This window comes from Leptodactylus fuscus, chromosome 11 (assembly GCF_031893055.1).
Source record: "Leptodactylus fuscus isolate aLepFus1 chromosome 11, aLepFus1.hap2, whole genome shotgun sequence".
NCBI lineage: Eukaryota > Metazoa > Chordata > Amphibia > Anura > Leptodactylidae > Leptodactylus > Leptodactylus fuscus.
In genome coordinates this window covers 73,816,945-73,837,860 of record NC_134275.1, presented here as the reverse complement: position 1 = coordinate 73,837,860, position 20,916 = coordinate 73,816,945, and the positions used below count along the sequence as shown (strand labels likewise).

General features: G+C 42.1%; 1 protein-coding gene across 3 annotated transcripts in view; it reads right to left on the bottom strand.

Moving 5' to 3' along the window:
- MCF2 (MCF.2 cell line derived transforming sequence) overlaps window positions 1-20,019 on the bottom strand; it is a 116,088-nt gene extending 96,069 nt beyond the window's left edge. For all 3 annotated transcript variants that reach the window (XM_075260022.1, XM_075260024.1, XM_075260023.1), the window contains exon 1: window positions 19,409-20,019. In XM_075260022.1, coding sequence (XP_075116123.1) covers window positions 19,409-19,511 — 103 coding nt within the window. In that variant the 5' untranslated portion in view covers window positions 19,512-20,019. The remainder of the gene's footprint in view (window positions 1-19,408) is intronic.
- Window positions 20,020-20,916: the final 897 nt, after the last annotated feature.

Below are 20,916 nucleotides of genomic sequence, written 5' to 3'. Positions count from 1 at the left end.
CACACAGTGATGTCACAGTACAGGATAATACACACAGTGATGTCACAGTACAGGGATAATACACACAGTGATGTCACAGTACAGGGATAATACACACAGTGATGTCATAGTACAGGGATAATACACACAGAGATGTCACAGTACAGGGATAATACACACAGTGATGTCACAGTACAGAGATAATACACACAGTGATGTCACAGTACAGGGATAATACACACAGTGATGTTACAGTACAGAGATAATACACACAGTGATGTCACAGTACAGAGATAATACACACAGTGATGTCACAGTACAGGGATAATACACACAGTGATGTCACAGTACAGGAATTATATACACAGTGATGTCACAGTACAGGGATAATACACACAGTGATGTCACAGTACAGAGATAATACACACAGTGATGTCACAGTACAGGGATAATACACACAGTGATGTCACAGTACAGGGATAATACACACAGTGATGTTACAGTACAGGAATTATATACACAGTGATGTCACAGTACAGGGATAATACACACAGTGATGTTACAGTACAGGAATTATATACACAGTGAAGTTACAGTACAGAGATAATACACACAGTGATGTCACAGTACAGGATAATACACACAGTGATGTCACAGTACAGGGATAATACACACAGTGATGTCACAGTACAGGGATAATACACACAGTGATGTCATAGTACAGGGATAATACACACAGAGATGTCACAGTACAGGGATAATACACACAGTGATGTCACAGTACAGAGATAATACACACAGTGATGTCACAGTACAGGGATAATACACACAGTGATGTTACAGTACAGAGATAATACACACAGTGATGTCACAGTACAGGGATAATACACACAGTGATGTCACAGTACAGAGATAATACACACAGTGATGTCACAGTACAGGGATAATACACACAGTGATGTTACAGTACAGAGATAATACACACAGTGATGTCACAGTACAGGGATAATACACACAGTGATGTCACAGTACAGGGATATTGCACAAACGGATATCACAGTACAGGAATTATATACACAATGAAGTTACAGTACGGGGATAATGAATACAGGGATGTCACAGTACAGGATAATACACACAGTGATGTCACAGTACAGAGATAATACACACAGTGATGTCACAATACAGGATAATACACACAGTGATGTCACAGTACAGAGATAATACACACAGTGATGTCACAGTACAGGGATAATACACACAGTGATGTCACAGTACAGGGATAATACAGAGAGTGATGTCACAGTACAGAGATAATACACACAGTGATGTCACAGTACAGGGATAATACACACAGTGATGTTACAGTACAGAGATAATACACACAGTGATGTCACAGTACAGGGATAATACACACAGTGATGTCACAGTACAGGGATAATACACACAGTGATGTCACAGTACAGGGATAATACACACAGTGATGTCACAGTACAGGGATAATACACACAGTGATGTCACAGTACAGGGATAATACACACAGTGATGTCACAGTACAGAGATAATACACACAGTGATGTCACAGTACAGGGATAATACACACAGTGATGTCACAGTACAGGAATTATATACACAGTGATGTCACAGTACAGGGATAATACACACAGTGATGTCACAGTACAGAGATAATACACACAGTGATGTCACAGTACAGGGATAATACACACAGTGATGTCACAGTACAGGGATAATACACACAGTGATGTTACAGTACAGGAATTATATACACAGTGATGTCACAGTACAGGGATAATACACACAGTGATGTCACAGTACAGGAATTATATACACAGTGAAGTTACAGTACAGAGATAATACACACAGTGATGTCACAGTACAGGATAATACACACAGTGATGTCACAGTACAGGGATAATACACACAGTGATGTCACAGTACAGGGATAATACACACAGTGATGTCACAGTACAGGGATAATACACACAGTGATGTCACAGTACAGGGATAATACACACAGTGATGTCACAGTACAGAGATAATACACACAGTGATGTCACAGTACAGGGATAATACACACAGTGATGTTACAGTACAGAGATAATACACACAGTGATGTCACAGTACAGAGATAATACACACAGTGATGTCACAGTACAGGGATAATACACACAGTGATGTTACAGTACAGAGATAATACACACAGTGATGTCACAGTACAGGGATAATACACACAGTGATGTCACAGTACAGGGATATTGCACAAACGGATATCACAGTACAGGAATTATATACACAATGAAGTTACAGTACGGGGATAATGAATACAGGGATGTCACAGTACAGGATAATACACACAGTGATGTCACAGTACAGAGATAATACACACAGTGATGTCACAATACAGGATAATACACACAGTGATGTCACAGTACAGAGATAATACACACAGTGATGTCACAGTACATGATAATACACACAGTGATGTCACAGTACATGATAATACACACAGTGATGTCACAGTACAGGGATAATACACACAGTGATGTCACAGTACAGGGATAATACACACAGTGATGTCACAGTACAGGAATTATATACACAGTGATGTCACAGTACAGGGATAATACACACAGTGATGTTACAGTACAGGATAATACACACAGTGATGTCACAGTACAGGATAATACACACAGTGATGTCACAGTACAGAGATAATACACACAGTGATGTCACAGTACAGGGATAATACACACAGTGATGTCACAGTACAGGGATAATACACACAGTGATGTCACAGTACAGGGATAATACACACAGTGATGTCACAGTACAGGGATAATACACACAGTGATGTCACAGTACAGGATAATACACACAGTGATGTCACAGTACAGGGATAATACACACAGTGATGTCACAGTACAGGGATAATACACACAGTGATGTTACAGTACAGAGATAATACACACAGTGATGTCACAGTACAGAAATAATACACACAGTGATGTCACAGTACAGGGATAATACACACAGTGATGTCACAGTACAGGGATAATACACACAGTGATGTCACAGTACAGGGATAATACACACAGTGATGTCACAGTACAGAGATAATACACACAGTGATGTCACAGTACAGAGATAATACACACAGTGATGTCACAGTACAGGATAATACACACAGTGATGTCACAGTACAGGGATAATACACACAGTGATGTTACAGTACAGGAATTATATACACAGTGATGTCACAGTACAGGGATAATACACACAGTGATGTCACAGTACAGGATAATACACACAGTGATGTCACAGTACAGGATAATACACACAGTGATGTCACAGTACAGAGATAATACACACAATGATGTCACAGTACAGGATAATACACACAGTGATGTCACAGTACAGGGATAATACACACAGTGATGTCACAGTACAGGGATAATACACACAGTGATGTCACAGTACAGGGATAATACACACAGTGATGTCACAGTACAGGAATTATATACACAGTGAAGTTACAGTACAGAGATAATACACACAGTGATGTCACAGTACAGGGATAATACACACAGTGATGTCACAGTACAGGGATAATACACACAGTGATGTTACAGTACAGGAATTATATACACAGTGATGTCACAGTACAGGGATAATACACACAGTGATGTCACAGTACAGGATAATACACACAGTGATGTCACAGTACAGGATAATACACACAGTGATGTCACAGTACAGAGATAATACACACAATGATGTCACAGTACAGGATAATACACACAGTGATGTCACAGTACAGGGATAATACACACAGTGATGTCACAGTACAGGGATAATACACACAGTGATGTCACAGTACAGGGATAATACACACAGTGATGTCACAGTACAGGAATTATATACACAGTGAAGTTACAGTACAGGGATAATGCATACAGGGATGCCACGGTGCTGGGTTAAGTTACATAGAGCAATATGATAGTAATGGGATAACGCACACAGTGATATCACAGCAAAGGAATAATACACACAGTGATGTCACAGTACAGGGATAATACACACAGTGATGTCACAGTACAGGATAATACACACAGTGATGTCACAGTACAGAGATAATACACACAGTGATGTCACAGTACAGGGATAATACACACAGTGATGTCACAGTACAGGGATAATACACACAGTGATGTCACAGTACAGGATAATACACACAGTGATGTCACAGTACAGGGATAATACACACAGTGATGTCACAGTACAGAGATAATACACACAGTGATGTCACAGTACAGAGATAATACACACAATGATGTCACAGTACAGGGATAATACACACAGTGATGTCACAGTACAGGGATAATACACACAGTGATGTCACAGTACAGGATAATACACACAGTGATGTCACAGTACAGGATAATACACACAGTGATGTCACAGTACAGGGATAATACACACAGTGATGTCACAGTACAGGATAATACACACAGTGATGTCACAGTACAGAAATAATACACACAGTGATGTCACAGTACAGGGATAATACACACAGTGATGTCACAGTACAGGATAATACACACAGTGATGTCACAGTACAGGATAATACACACAGTGATGTCACAGTACAGGGATAATACACACAGTGATGTCACAGTACAGGATAATTCACACAGTGATGTCACAGTATAGGAATAATGGCCTCCACTGGCTCAGGGGCTATGATTTACCATCATTATGCATTCAGTCTTCCTGCAGCCAGGCTTACAGGTATTCTGCCATTAAGGACACTGTGTGATAACTTCCTATCCACCTGCACCATTAGGCCTCTGGCCTACTATCGCTTCATTGATGATATCCTAATCATTTGGACCGGGTCTGAGGAACAGCTGAAAACCTTCCATGAACAGTTCAACCAGTTCCATCCCACCATCAACCTGACGCTCAATCACTCCTTCTCCGAAATAAACTTCCTGGATGCAGTCATCAAGATACAGGACAACAAAATTGAGACATCGCTGTATCGGAAACCAATTGACCGCCCTACGTACCTAAGATGGGATAGTTTTCATCCTAAACACATAAAGAACTCCATTGTATACAGCCAGGCCATCAGATACCATCGCATATGTTCAAACCCTGCAGATAGGGACGAACACCTTGGGGGCCTCAAAAACACATTCTTGAGGCAGGGTTACCATCCAAGAACAGTTGATAACCAAATCACCAGAGCCACCAGGATACCAAGATCGGAGTTATTAAAATACAATACCAAACAGGAGAACACTCGGGTACCCCTGGTTGTCACATACAACCCCCACCTGGAGACGCTGAGAGGAATCACACGCAAATTACATCCACTACTGCAAAAAGACAATCGTCTAAAATCCATATTTTCTGACCCCCCTCTCCTATGCTACAGACAGCCACCAAACCTCAGGAATATGATTATTAGCAGCTCACTGTCACCTCCAACTAACAAAGGAACATTTCCATGTGGACAGAAGAGGTGCAAAACCTGCCCGCACATACTGACCACTGACAAGATAGAGATACCAAACTCTAACAGGGAATATCAAATCCCAGGTACGTTCACCTGTAACACACCTAATGTGGTGTATTTGATCATTTGCACCAAATGTTCCACTGAAAATCTGTATGTTGGAGAGACTGGTCAGAAACTCCGAATGAGAATTAATTCACATCGCCATACAATCAAACAACAGAGAACTGATCTTCCCGTGCCAAGTCATTTTTGCCAGGAACACCACAGCATCATCAATGACATGAAAATCTTGATCTTAAAGGGGAACTTTAAATCAAGGAAACAGCGACTGATTTATGAGTACAAGGCCATGACCCTATTCCAGACGTTGGACAATGGGATGAACATCTCACGTGGGTTTATGTCTTTTTATACACATCATTAAGACAGCCATTAAGATAAGAACTGAGGGATCTGGCAATTGATTGTTTGTTGTGATAAGTATATAGTAATAAGCCTCTTCCCCCCTCCCTCCTGTAATTCTAGCCCTGTGTCCTGTTGTACATAAATATGCAGCCTCTAGAAAGTGTTTTTTAGTTATATCTGAAGAAGAAGCTCAGAGGAAAGCTTCGAAACGTCATATTCTGTCATCATTATGAGTTAGCCATTAAAAAAGGTATCACCTACTGAAGACTTGCAAAGTTTTTTTTGTTTTTTATATTTTATAACCACTGGCTAACACGGTACCAAAACAAACATTTTCCTTTTACCTTGTGTGATAAGTGTCAGATTGCTGGGGGCCGACTATTGGATCCCTGAGTGATCAGGAGAACAGGGAACCCTAAAGTCTTCTTGTGAATGGAGATCAGTGTACTTGTGTCCCAGCGCATTACTTCTTGTGCAGCCCTGGCAGCCCCATAGCAGTGAATAGGGCACCATTCATACACGTGCACTGGAAATTCTTAAATAAACAGGCTTTAGAGGGCTTATGGGTCCCCCATTCTCCTGATAGCTAAGGGACGCAGTGATCAGATCTGACACTTACCCATATCCAAAGGAGTCCTTAATGGTGCAACCCATTTCATGTAATGATGTCACTTGATGGACAGGACACATCTACACTCCAATTCACTTCAATAAAAGCACAGAAAATAGCTGAATTCAGTTCTTTGGCTATCTCCAGTGTTCCTACTGACATGACTTGGATTGTTAATGCGTACTATCCAGCACAGGCACAGCTACATCTAGGCTGGGTAACACTGACTCCTGAAGGTTATATCTCCTCTCATGGAGCGCCGATCATGCAAGTGTACTTTTGGTCCCCCATCTTCCTGATCACTTGGAGGACCAGGTAATCATCCCCCAATGATCGGCCACCTATTGCTTGTCCTGTGGATATAGTATAACTGTACATAATTATACAATCCCTTTAACCCCTTCCTAACATCCGCTGGGTATTTAAATATGGTGGCCATATTATACAGCAGAGACTCGCACTGATCACAGACATTAAGGCCCCCGGCGCCTTGGTCATGACCAATTTGGCAGCAGTGCCTGGGAGCCGCCATTTTGCCAGGCACCACCGGCCTCTGCAGCTGGCGTCACAGTGCCATGACATAAAGAGTACCCTGGCCCTGCAAAAGAAGACGTCCTATGCATGCTATGGGCCACTTGTCATAAATGTGGTCTATGGTTATCAGAGCCTTTGAATGCTGCCTATTATTTTTCATTCATGCTAAGTGAACTTCGTGGATCCCAATCTGAATGTTTTCCAGAAAGTTCTGTACCGTGAACACAAAATATATTGTGAAATCATCCAAATAAACTTTGCAAAGTGGATGATGTTATGAAACGTACTGATTCTGGTGCGTAGAAATAATGAGTTTGTGGACAGACAAGCAATTATATAAGACTATGCAATGATATACAAGGTGACTCATGGCCAGCTGATAGCAGAAGCCGAGGAGACGTAACCTTCAGGAGTCAGTAACAAGCTCCATGCTGCTTTCACCCATTATACACTTACGTTCCGGCCCGCTGAGGAGCGTGTCCCCTCTTTCTTAGTCTTACAGTAATGAGGATATATCTTATAATAGACGATGAAATTAATTATTCAGATTGGATATACTACGATAAACGGAAAAACATACAAAAGCCCTGCTGTGGAAGAGAACGGGGCCAATGACCGCACAACCTGACCTTTCCCAGGCGCACTGCGGAGCCCATTAGTCACGCTTACACTTCATAGGTCAACACATTATGATGAAAATAATAGAGTCCTACTGTAAACGCAACACAGGGAGCCGAGAGAAAGTGTCCGAGAACAGGGAGGACATTGCAGACCAGTCACCATTTAGCCACTTAAGTCTATTGCAGAAGAAGAGTTTGTTAAAGGGATTTTCCAGACTTTTTTTTTGTATGGCTATCCTTAGGTAATGGTTGTGATGTCCAATGTCCTTTGCTGAGGTCGCTGATTGGAAGAAAACAGCAGAGCATCTGGACCAGACCGTGCTGGGAGGCAACGGAGCACCGAGTGCTGGACATCCCCATTAAATACCTGATTGGTGCGGGGCAACAACCATCCACACAAGGATCAGCTGTTCGGGGGCCTCTTCCATCACCCGTCCTGTACTCAGCACAGAGTCAGACACACTTGGCTCCAATCCCTGTATCGTAGCCATGTGACTGTCCTGCAACTCAACTCCCATTGGAGTCAGTGGAAACTGAACTGCAGTGACGACGTCCGACCACTATTTAGGAACCAGAGCTAACTATTTCCGGGACCTTGCCGTGTATACTATGGGTACTGGAATCAGCTTCGAACAGCTGATCCATGCAATGTCCGACCAATCAATATGGCTGTATACACATAGGATAGGCCTTAAAGAAAATTCCTAGACCACCCCTTTAAGGAACAAACATCAGTACTTTTTTTTTTCCAAAAGGATAAAATTACCCAGTTGGCCTATATTATATCAAGGGTATACTGTACTCATAACTAGTATGCGACCCCTGCAGATAAGGAGTCCAGGTAAGGTTGGCTGCATCTTTTATTTCAATTAACCCTTTGCAGGAATTCCCTCTCACTTCAAGCCCCACATTAGCTAACAAGTCTTTGGAATCTTAAAGGGGTTATCCAGTTTTGGAAGAAGTAAATAAATATAGGAGTCAAGTGGGTGGTCCTACTGACAGCTATCTCTGTATACATACTTGCTGTATGCTGGCAAGGCTATCAGTCACTTAGAGGACCGCCCACTGGACTACTAGCTATAGAGACATACATGCATAAAATACAAGCTGCACTGAATCTTTTCCCTAAACAAAACTATACATAAATCTGTTCATTATATCAAATACAATGTCCAATGTGACAGCTTCATGCTAGACAATGAAATTCTTGTTGCCTACAGTGGCCACTAGGGGACAGTTCTGCGTGAATTTTGCATACATTTGAAAATAAGGTAAAAATCACAATAAAACGTGAGCAAACTAGGAGAAAATGGGAGAAAAGTAAAAGACACAGATAGCCATGCACACGTTTCAACTGCTCGCATCGAAACAGTAAAATAAAACTTTATTTTTTTATGTTCTGTCAACATGATAATTATGGCTGTGAATAGTAACTCGGGCCTACGCCCAGTGAGATCGTCTGCAGCCCCAGACTTGTTAAAGAGATATAGACATGAAACATAGGCAGAACCAACAAATAACTGTCTGGCTCTGTCCCATCATTTGTGTCTATGACGCTCTACATGTCCTACCATAGCAATGGCGGATCCCCTATGGAAGTCGGGGTATTGATAGAAGTCCGCACACCGTACTAGAATAGAGTGTAAAAGTCAGTCTGGCTGAGGAAGGATATCTGGCCATGATTGAAAGGTACAAATCTCTAAATAAAAGATCATGGAAGCCGCAGCTAAGGGGCAAATCACAGGGACAGGAGTTCAGAACTTGAGATCTTGACCACATTAACTCCACGCCAAAGCAGCAAGGAGAACAAGAACGTCCTCCATGCCGCTGGCTGCTGAGACAGTGCTCAGTGCTAGAGGGGGCAGCAAGCTCATTGGGTTTAGAGAGAAGAGGGGTTGGGGTAAATTGAAAAAGGAGACCCCATTCCAAAGTTTGGTATTGGCCTCTGTACTTTCTAGCTACACCCCTGCGTGCTATGTAAGGGTGTATATACAGTATAATAAACCCATGTCAACTCATTTCTGTGATTCCAAGGAGTCTTCCGGTTTTCAGGTCCCCGAACCCAATGAATAGTCATTTTCACCTGGCCAGCTCATTAGTATTACCCGCACTGTGACATCATCTCAGTTTAATGAATATTAATAAGGAGGTTGCCAGGAGATAGTTTAAAGATTAACTTATATATACTTATATATGCTAATATATGTATAATAGGCTGTTACACCACTGACTGAGCCACAAGCTCTATTATGTCCAAGTACTTTTTCCTATACCAAGCTGCAATTGTATTGAACTGTGCCTAGATAATGTATTGGTATATAAAGTTATCTCTATAGGCCAGTACATTGCATTTAAAAATATATTATGTATGTATCTAAGCATACTTCATTTTTTGCACATAGAGCGATAGAAAGAGCAGTGCCGATGCCTTGGATGCTCAGTGACAAAAGAAGTGCCAACAACACTCTCTAGCTTGGGCAGACTATTTAGATACTGAGTTGGGTCAATCTTTGCCCGGGGTGGAGGAAAGTTTAGCTATGACTCTCCATCTAACCTCAATTTACCAGATTAAGTCAAGAAAAAAAAACACAAAAAAGACACAATTATTGGTTATGAAGGCTGAAGTTCTTGGCGTCCATACTGCAAGAGACCATCATCTATCTCTGTTAACTCTGGCTCAATGTACATGAATGATCACAACATTACATGCTAGTTCATGCCAAGAGCAGAGGTGAGTCAGAAGTCTTCTTGTTGCTTGCGCCTCATTATCTGTGAGGTCATGGTTTTCCATCACTCATATATGCCAAGTAATATCTAATTTATGGAAATGCTTATTATGATGTATATGTCAAGTTATTATCATTTGTTATGGAAACAATCCTCGCCATTATCCAAATGTAAGAAAGCCCAGCTGGTATGCCTAGTGGTGAGATCCTTAAAACACTAGTCATACTTAACAGATCAGTACTTGTACTAATATATCAGGAACTGTGGAGGATTTACACCATGGAACCCCCTTCCCAACATCTGCCATAATAATGGATGTCAGGTCTTGAAACATGAAAACTGCCCTGGAGCTGAGTGTCCACCATATCGTATTATACAATGGATGGCAATAGCAGTGATCAGTGCCCACACTGGTCTTGGGCAATAACCCTACTAATACGTTGCTCAAACATGACCAAGGCACTATTTTGTGGAGGATTGTTGTCCTCCAGAAAGAGATCCTCAAGTATCAATTCATTACCATGAAAGCTGGGAGGCTATTGGAGGTTCCCAGGCGTGTCATTACATTACTATCATTAATTAGCATTGTATTGTATTGCATTGCATTGTATTGTATTAGTGATCGACTCCCAGTGGTCCAAGACATCTTTGAGGATTAAAAATAACAGTAAAAAAAAGTAAAAAGAACTAAAAGTTCAAATCCCCTCCCCTTCCCTAGAACACGTATAAAAAAATAGTAACAAAATAAAAAATAAAAAAAACATTTGGTAGCTTTATGTCCAAAAATGCCCAAACTACAATTGTCTAAAAAAAAAAAAATTTGAATACAGTGAAAAGTCAGCAGCACTTTTTTTTGACGTTTTGCCTTCCATAATTTTTTTAATTAAATAAATAAAATAAATTAATTAATTAAATAAAAAGTACATCTACTCTCACAAAAAAGAAGCATTATGCGGCTCCATGTATCAAAATATAAAAAAGCTACAGATGTAAGAATATAGTGATGCCAAAAAAATAACATTTTATTCAAAGTTTTGGATGTTTCATGAGATTAAAAGATACCTAAAACTTTAAATAAATTTATTGTCAGCATGATTATGGCAGTAAAAACCAAAAATAATATGAAAATAGTACAAAAACTGTTTTTCTATCTTTCCATCTCATTTTTATTTTTCAAGCTCCCAGGAATATGAAATGGTGCCAATATAAATTACAGTTCGTCCTGCAAAAAATAAGATCCAGGGGCCACACGGTGGCTCAGTGGTTAGCACTGCAGCCTTGTCCTGGTGTTCAAATCCTGCCAAGGGCATAAAACCATCTGCATGGAGTTTGCATGTTCTCCCCGTGTTTGAATGGATTTCCAACCCATGTTCCAAAGACATACTGATAGGGAAAATGTACATTGTGAGCTCTATGTGGGGAGCACAATCTATATTTAAAAAAACTATATAAATAAGATCCGTGTATTGAAAAATAAAAAAGTTGAAACAAAATTTAAAAAAAAAAAGTTCCAAAAAGTTGGACAGAGGGGAGTAAAAAACAAAAATTCAAAGTCAAAAAATGTCTGGAAGGTGTTAAAGCGAAACCGTAGCGACTACCTTGTGCATATAGTATTAAACGTCCAAGCGGGACAAATATTAATCTCCCTTAATCCAGAATAAACCTATTTAATGCCACAAATCAAACCCAATCATCAGCTTTTTGTGGACTTGGCGCGGCAGCGTCCATGACCTGAGCTCGTGGTAATTGGATTGTTAGCCTGACTGATCACTATACATTGTAAGTGCCAGATGATGAGCGTGCAGGTCATGGGACTGACCGTCTTCAGATCATCCGGGGAACTTCTAATACATCATTGTCAATCGATACTTTATAAAATAGAATTACACAAAAATTAAGACCAATGACACTAATATTACATTCTATAAATGTCTATGACTTTCTCCAGGGAAACGTCTGTGTTTTTCTGGGCCAAAAGCCTGTCACGGCAAATGAATGGCACGTCAGCGTATAGCGGAGCTCCGAACCCTTGGCTCTGTAGCATTAGTATTGATAGGCACTTCCTGTAAGCAAACGACAGCTCATCACTCAAACCATAAAGGATTTTTAGGAAAGCATCAGGGAAAAAAACTCCGAGCAGAAATGACTCAATGAGACAATCGTGCAACAAGATATAATGGTGTATGTAGCCGTGATGCAAGGGATTCCTTGGTATGGAGGTTGTCTATCTTGAAAACGCCTTTTTTGCTAGTAGTGTCCACCAACTTTAAGTAGATCATGGGGTGTCCGCATATTGAGATCCCGATGATATAGTGGGGGAATCTGCATGCAAGGGTTGTTTTCCCTTCAGCAAATGAAGAGTTAACATTAGAGATGAGCGAACAGTAAAATGTCCAAGGTTCGATATTCGTTTCGAGTAGCCCTTCAATATTCGACTACTCAAATTGAATATCGAACCCCATTATAGTCTATGGGGGGAAAATGCTCGTTTCAGGGGTAGGCAACATTCGATCAAATTATACTTACCAAGTCCACGAGTGAGGGTCGGGGTGGATCCTCCGAGAAGTCTTCTCCGTGCAGCGTCCCCGCGACATCTTCCGGCTCTTCATTCACTCTGCCAGGCATCGGGCCTGGGCAGAGCCGACTGCGCATGCCCACACTACAAGCGGACATGCACAGTCGGCTCTGCCCAGGCCCGATGCCTGGCAGAGTGAATTCAGAGCCGGAAGACGCCGCGGGGAAGCTGCACGGAGAAGACTTCTAAAGGTAGGAGAAGAACCAGCGTTGATTGGCCGACTGTATAGCATTCGGCCAATCAATGCTGGTTCTGCATCGAACTTTTCCATTCGAATAGCGAGTGGTACTCGATCGAGTACAAGTATTTTGAATACCGTAGTATTCGATCGAATACCTACTCGATCAGTGGCGTAACTAGGAATGGCGGGGCCCCGTGGCGAACTTTTGACATGGGGCCCCCCCCGACACCGAAGATCTCGACCGAGTCCCTCCTACGCATTCCTGCGCGCTCTATTATGTCCCATAGTGGCCCCTGCACACAGTATTATGTCCCTTAGCGGCCCCTGCACACAGTATTATGTCCCTTAGTGGCCCCTGCACACAGTATTATGTCCCTTAGTGGCCCCTGCACACAGTAGTATACCCCATAGTGGCCACTGCACACAGTATTATATCCCTTAGTGGCCCCTGCACACAGTAGTATACCCAATAGTGGCCCCCTGCACACAGTATTATGTCCCTTAGTGGCCCCTGCACACAGTATTATGTCCCATAGTGGCCCCTGCACACAGTATTATACCCAATAGTGGCCCCTGCACACAGTATTATACCCAATAGTGGCCCCTGCACACAGTATTATGTCCCATAGTGGCCCCTGCACACAGTATTATCCCCAATAGTGGCCCCTGCACACCGTATTATACCCAATAGTGGCCCCTGCACACAGTATTATACCCAATAGTGGCCCCTGCACACAGTATTATGTCCCATAGTGGCCCCTGCACACAGTATTATGTCCCATAGTGGCCCCTGCACACAGTATTATGTCCCATAGTGGCTCCTGCACACAGTATTATGTCCCTTAGTGGCCCCTGCACACTGTATTATACCCAATAGTGGCCCCTGCACACAGTATTATACCCAATAGTGGCCCCTGCACACAGTATTATGTCCCTTAGTGGCCCCTACAGGACTAATACTGTCACCGCTGACCGCTATACCAGGACAAATTGTGGATAAAAAAAAATCTGGTCCTGTGCATTACAATTTAGTAACTCCATGTGCCTCATATTAATAGCAGTTAACCCCATCATCTCCCTCACATTAACCCCTGTCTGCCTCACCATAAGAGTTACTGATATGTGAGAGACATGGAGGTAATAATAAAGTATCTTCATTACTATTACCCCCATATGTCTCACATATCAGTAACTCTTATGGTGAGGCAAACAGGGGTTAATGTGAGGGAGATGATGGGGTTAACTGCTATTACTATGAGGCACATGGAGTTACTAAAACACAAGTAATCCCCCCAAATGCCTGATAGTAATAAGTAACCCCAGTACGTACCTGTGTAGCTTTAGTTTCATTTTCCTGCAGCAGCTTCTTCCTCTTCTCTTCTGTGCTGGACGGCAGGGATAAGCCCCGCCTCCTCCTCTCATTGGTGGGCAGAGGACAGCAGAGAAAGGGAGGGGGGAGAGAGGGGGGAGCGTCCTGCAGCGCTGACAGGAGCCAGACCTGCAGCTCCTGTGTCTCAGCCGTTGCTGCAGCTTCGGGGCCCCCTGTTGGTGGAACGTATTCCACCAACAGGGGGCCCCGATCATTATACTCGGGGGTCCGAAAAGACCTCCGAGCATAATGATAGCAGCGGTAGCAGCTGTCACCGGGCCCCTAATGTCCCGGGCCCTGTGGCAGCTGCTACCGCTGCTATGGTGGTAGTTACGCCACTGTACTCGATCGAATACTACTCGCTCATCTCTAGTTAACATAAAAATCAGTGTGTGATATGTATGGACACTCTATGTCCACCCCTTCCTCAGATATTCTTTAAAGAGGACCTTTTACAACCCCCACCCACTGCAGCTCATTCTATCCTTCAATAGGCCCCTCCACTGATTCCAGCACAGTTGGAATTTTTTCTCTAGCCAAAACAATTCTCGAGCAATAATTTCTTTAAGATTGAGTACAATGCTGCTCTCTACTGTCAGGTGGGAGGTCCTAGTCTGGGACAGAACGACAGGGACCGCCCACCTGACAGGAGAGAGAATAATTGTGTTGAAGCTAAGAGCAGTTATTGCTCAGGAATGGCGGGGCTAGAGAAATAATTCCAATTTTTCATGAATTAGAGGATGCCAAGAGTTGGAGTTGTGATGGTAGTGAAAGGTCCTCCTTATTGAATGACCTCGATAATACTACATAGATGGACGCTGGTTACAATGGCCTTCTTCTTGGTCTTGTTTTTCTTTCATTACGGGAAAGTAGAGAGTTCAAATCGTAGTTTGCAGATTATTAGACATCAGTCAATGAATTCTGTGTTATAAGATATAAAGTGAAGCCACTATATTACATAAGCAATTCTCTGATTCAGTGTAGTTGGTATTGTTTCCATTACATGGGGCTGTAATTTGAGTAATTAAAGGGATTCTACCATTAAAAACCTTTTTTTCCCTCATTGCACGACGGAATAGCCTTAAGAAAGACTATTCTCCTACCTTTAGATGTCTTCTCCGCCCCACCATTCGGTCAAAATCCCGTTTTTCGCTGGTATGCAAATGAGTTCTCTCGCAACACTGGGGGCGGGTCCCAGCACTCAAACAGCACTGGGGGCGTCCCCAATGCTATGAGAGAACTCTCCAGTGCCGCATTCATCTTCTTCAGGAACGGGGTCTTCACACGTCTTCTTACGGGGGTTGTCTTCAAGCTTCTAGGCCTCGGGCCTAGGGCAAAACCGACTGCACATGCCTGCTGGCCACAAGAAAATGGCTGCTTACAATACTGTGTAAGTGGCCATTTTCTTGTGGCCGGCGGGCATACGCAGTCGGTTTTGCTCTAGGATTGAGGCCTAGAAGTTTGAAGCCAACCCCAAGAAGAAGACGCGTGAAGACCCCGTTCCTGAAGAAGATGGGGCAGTGCTGGAGAGTTCTTTCGCAGCATTGGGGACGCCCCCAGTGCTGCGAGAGAACTCATTTGCATACCGGCGGGGATTTTAACCGAACGGCGGGGTGGAGGGGACATCTAAAGGTAGGAAGAGAATAGCCTTTCTTAAGGCTATTCCGTCATGTCAACGAGAAAAAAAAGGTTTTTAATAGTAGAATCCCTTTAAATTCTGCATCACTTCCCAGTTAGAGATCAGGAGATTGGAGGGCAGTGGCAAATATTATTTGCCCAAATGCTGGGTTTGGCATTCAGAATTTCTGAGAGGCCTCTCATGCCACTCAACCCACATACTAGTGGCATGGCCTGTCTGCATAGCCAGTACAGAACTCTACTGGGTCAGAAACTGATACGAATGCATGTATTCCATACAAGGGATATTTTTGTGAGATTTATATATATATATATATATATATATATATATATATATATATATATATTATATATATATATATATATATATATATATATATATATATATAATTTGTATCTGGGCCAGAAAAAGGCTGCCGATCCAGCATTCCAATGCAGATCCATGGAGTGAAAGGAGGTGTATGGGTCCGTCCTATAACCCTGAGTCCGATGAGACAAAATTGTGCTTGTTTTTGTTCCTGTGGGATGGTAGTAAGCCACATGTATAGTTAGGTTAACATTATTGTGTAGTTAATTGCACAGATGAGCATGTTTTTATTTTGTTTTTGCCTGAAGTTAAGGTTTATTTATTTTCCTGTTTTCTTTTTCCAAATAAACCGGTTTACTGCATATTTTTTGTCCCTGTCCTGATTGTTTGGGTCCACACTATCATATATATATATATATATATATATATATATATATATATATATATATATATATATATATATTATATATCCCATTATTATGCATTATAGTACACCAGTATTATAGCGCCTCTTCCCACGATTTATACAGTGGTGTTATGATCATTTCTTGAACTATCAACTTCCTTTTTCCAACATTTCTGAATAAAGTCCACTACGTTTGTAGACTAATAGTTATCTGCTATGCGCCTTATCTTCTTAGCATTCCTAGTATTACAGGTCTTGTGATATAGTATGAATGCAGGCTCCGCAGGCTACAATCAGTCCAGTTACAGGGTGCTTTGTATCTGTAGATTTACTTCCTATGACATAGACATAACAAGATATACAGTATACGGCTAACCCTAAGACATATCTGCATTCCAGCACATAGAAGCCCAGGCAGACAGATAAGCGGTGCGCAGGAATGTTACAGATCCTCCTCAAGTCATAAGTCATTAAAACTAAAGTCTTCAGAATATTCAATAAAGAGGGGATTTGATGTAACCCTACAATGAGTCATCTCAGGATTAAAGGGGGACATCACTATCATAGAGCGCTATTGGCATTACACTGATTAGATTACTGGCTATGTGCTGTATATACTTCCATGTTCTAATTCTGGGGGACTGAGCTAGCAATATACTTGAGACAGTGATCATGGGATCACAGCCGGCCTGGCTTCTTTAAGGAGGATGTGTAGGCAGGAAATGACCTACTACTTAAATGACACTATTTTCAAGAAATATTTGGTGATGTTCTCCATGTTATTATCTAATCTATATTTTAAAAAATCCTCAAAATTGCAACATTTGTTTCTAAGCCTAAAATAGCTTGTTACTTCCGGCCTCCTGGAAATGGACCATGGGCCATAGAAGACACAATGGTGTAGCACAGACCCTATTGACTTCTATGGAAGGGTTTTCTAGACGTGCTCTATGACCTGGGCAGAGGTCATCATGTAGAGCAGACTACATAGGCTGTGAAATCACATATAGCAACTGTGTCTTATCTATATATACATCATAGCTGTGATCATCAATGTGCTGAAAAGTGACGTGACTGCTGCAAAGAAATCACCTACAGAAAACAGGAAGTCTCAGCATATTATTTGGTTTAGTGGCCAAGATTTTTTCTCTAACTATAGATAACCACATGATATCATTTTCAATAATTCTTTAAAAGAATGTTTAGTATAAAACTTGATTTAAAAAATACCATTTTCTGGTGATAATGCATGTATGGAACTGGCAGCAGGTCAATGTCTTACTACAGATTTGGAGCCGTTTTCAACCAATGGCCCAGTCGCAGGGCTTAAACCCAAAGCAAAGACCGGATGATTTCATGCAGAGAAGTATGTGTGGGATTAGTCTAATGCAGAGGGTCTCAATCTATGAGGCGTCCCCATGTTGTTAGTAAAGCGCATCGTAGGACACAGCTTGGAAAGAAGACATCTTAGGCCATGTTCACATAAATATGCTGCTGGATTTGATTCCACCTGAAAATCAGCTCCAAATTCCACCTGAAACAGTCCGATGTGGAATTTTTTCTTTATCGTATTTTTTTCTGCTAGCAGATAAAAGTAGGGCTCATGCTGGATCTTCAGGCAGATTCCGCCTGATAACTCCAATTGAAGTGAATTTTGGAGGTGGAAAAATGCCACCTGGGAATTCTGCAGGTCTCAGCCAGGAAATATTCTGCGTGAACCTTTGTGTTGCATAGTCGTTTTTGTGACGGCACCCATACCCATCTCTGGTTTGGCACAACCCAGTATGCGGTTATTTTAATGTATATCAGAGGCAGTAGCGCTAAGCTATTTAGCCATCCAAATTACGGCAATGATGAAAATTTTGGTATAGACTACAACCAGTGCCTAGGCATCCCTATGTCCTGGCTGGTGAGTACAAACAGATTGAGAAGCCACAGGGGCTATGACTTAGTGCATAAGGGGATTGGGGCAGTACAATGTACATATGCCCTAGTATGGAAAGGGGTTGTTCATGTCTAAGTTGTTCTATGATGAAAGTTCAGAACTGCAGTGTCCTATTAGAAAATGATGCATTGGAAAATTATTGCAAAGTGAAAAATGCACCCAGTACAATTCAGTAATAATGAGATATTTCACATGGTTCTGCTACCATGGGTGTAACAATTATCCCATCAATTATCCTTCAAGTTGCATCTGGGTGATAAGGGAAGGGGGGAGGACTGGTGACCACCATAGGTCTAACATTATTAAGGTATCTTGAGCATAGTTGCTAAATGATTTTGGCTGAGATACCCCTTTGAGTCTTGTGCTAGTCTTGTTATCTCTTCAATGGGATATCATTAGGGCTATAGAAGTTTTGGATGCTGACAGGGAGGAGTCTAGTGCAGCTGTCAGTGGTGTTAGTGCAGCACTGCAGTTATACTATGGACATACAGAAACAGGATGCTATCTGCTGTAAGTGGACTGCAGAGGAAGAAAACTACTCTTCAAGGAGGTCAGGAACGTACTTACTTTCCAGTAATGTGTACAGAATAGAAACCGCCTGCTGAAGACTGTAATACTTCTCCATTTCCAAAGTCGATATCCTGATAGTCTCCGGGAATGCCATGTCCATCTTAGGTCAATGAGGATACAGGGTGGCACCAGGTGGGGCAGGGTCAGTGCAGGATCGCCCCCATTTCATACTGCAATGTCTCATGGATGGGCCCCTGGAGTGATGTCCAGTGAAGCAGAGGACTGTGATCCACAGCTATAGAGGGGTAGAAATTGTAGTATAACTTCCCCGGGAGACCACTTGTAGTACTTGTCCCAAATAGAAGTCAACTGAGGTCTAGCAAGGGCCACAGTTCTGATGGACATCCAACAAACCAGCTCTCAGAACATCACATCCACGAAGGTGCAGTGAGACTGCAGATCTGTCAGCGCCTGATAAAAGAAGGAATCCACACAGTGCCAAGCAAGCCAGATGCAGATGTCCTCATACAACAAACAGTCCGTCTTCAGGGACCCTCCACGTACACCCAGTGCCAAGCCGTCCCCAGCGAAGAATGTGACAGCAGCAGCAGCAGCTATTTGAGTCCATGCAAGTTGATCACATCAGTGTTAATGATAGCTGTGCAGCCAGAGCTCAAGTTCACTCCTCCCTCCCTGTAGTTTTTCCTGCCCAGAACCTACTATAATCTGCTAACTTCCCCGGCACAGCCAATGAGCTGGGCCCCTGGCACTATAAGCAGGAATAATGTACACACCACAGGGCTGTCTTACATATAAAGTCAGGAATGTGACACTCTGTGCTGCTGCTTCATTGGGTTTCTGCATTATACTTCCAGTCTAGGGTTGCACGTACATAGAGGCAGAAGAATTGTAGGCATTTTGTGTTAATGTGTCGCTGTGTTTTTCAGGGCTCTTAGGTGCATGTCCATCACATGACCAGGGCTGATTTTGATCCCCGTCAGTAAACATTGAATAACTGCAAGCTGAGATCCTGAATAAGATCAGGAATGGATAAAGTATATCGCAAAATACGTAACGCCGTTATATGAACAAAGTTTTATTTGCTAAGAATACAATTCTCATTTTAATAATGTTCTATAATCTTCTACAAAAATTACTTAGCAGTTCACATTGATACAATGAATGTTATTACATATATAATGACGTTACAGTTTCAGTCTATACAATATTTGCAACGTTTTATAAGCTTTGGAAAGGAACTTGTCACAGTGAATATCAAATCTGATCCGCTGGCAGCATGTTATAGAGCAGGGGGAGCTGAGCGGATGGATATCATTTAGTAGGAAAGGATTTAGTGTAAGGCTACGTTCACACCTGCGCCATCGGAGTGTTCGCCTTAAAATCGGCAGAGTTTCAGATTCAAAGTGATGGACGCTTGATGGACCCCAGTTTAGTCAGAGTCTATGTGTTACCGCTATTTTAGGGTGAACCTAGCGTCACTAGTATTTCATTTATTTCAATTTCTGCTCATTCTGGGCTTGAATGGCCACTAGCTTAGTCTCATT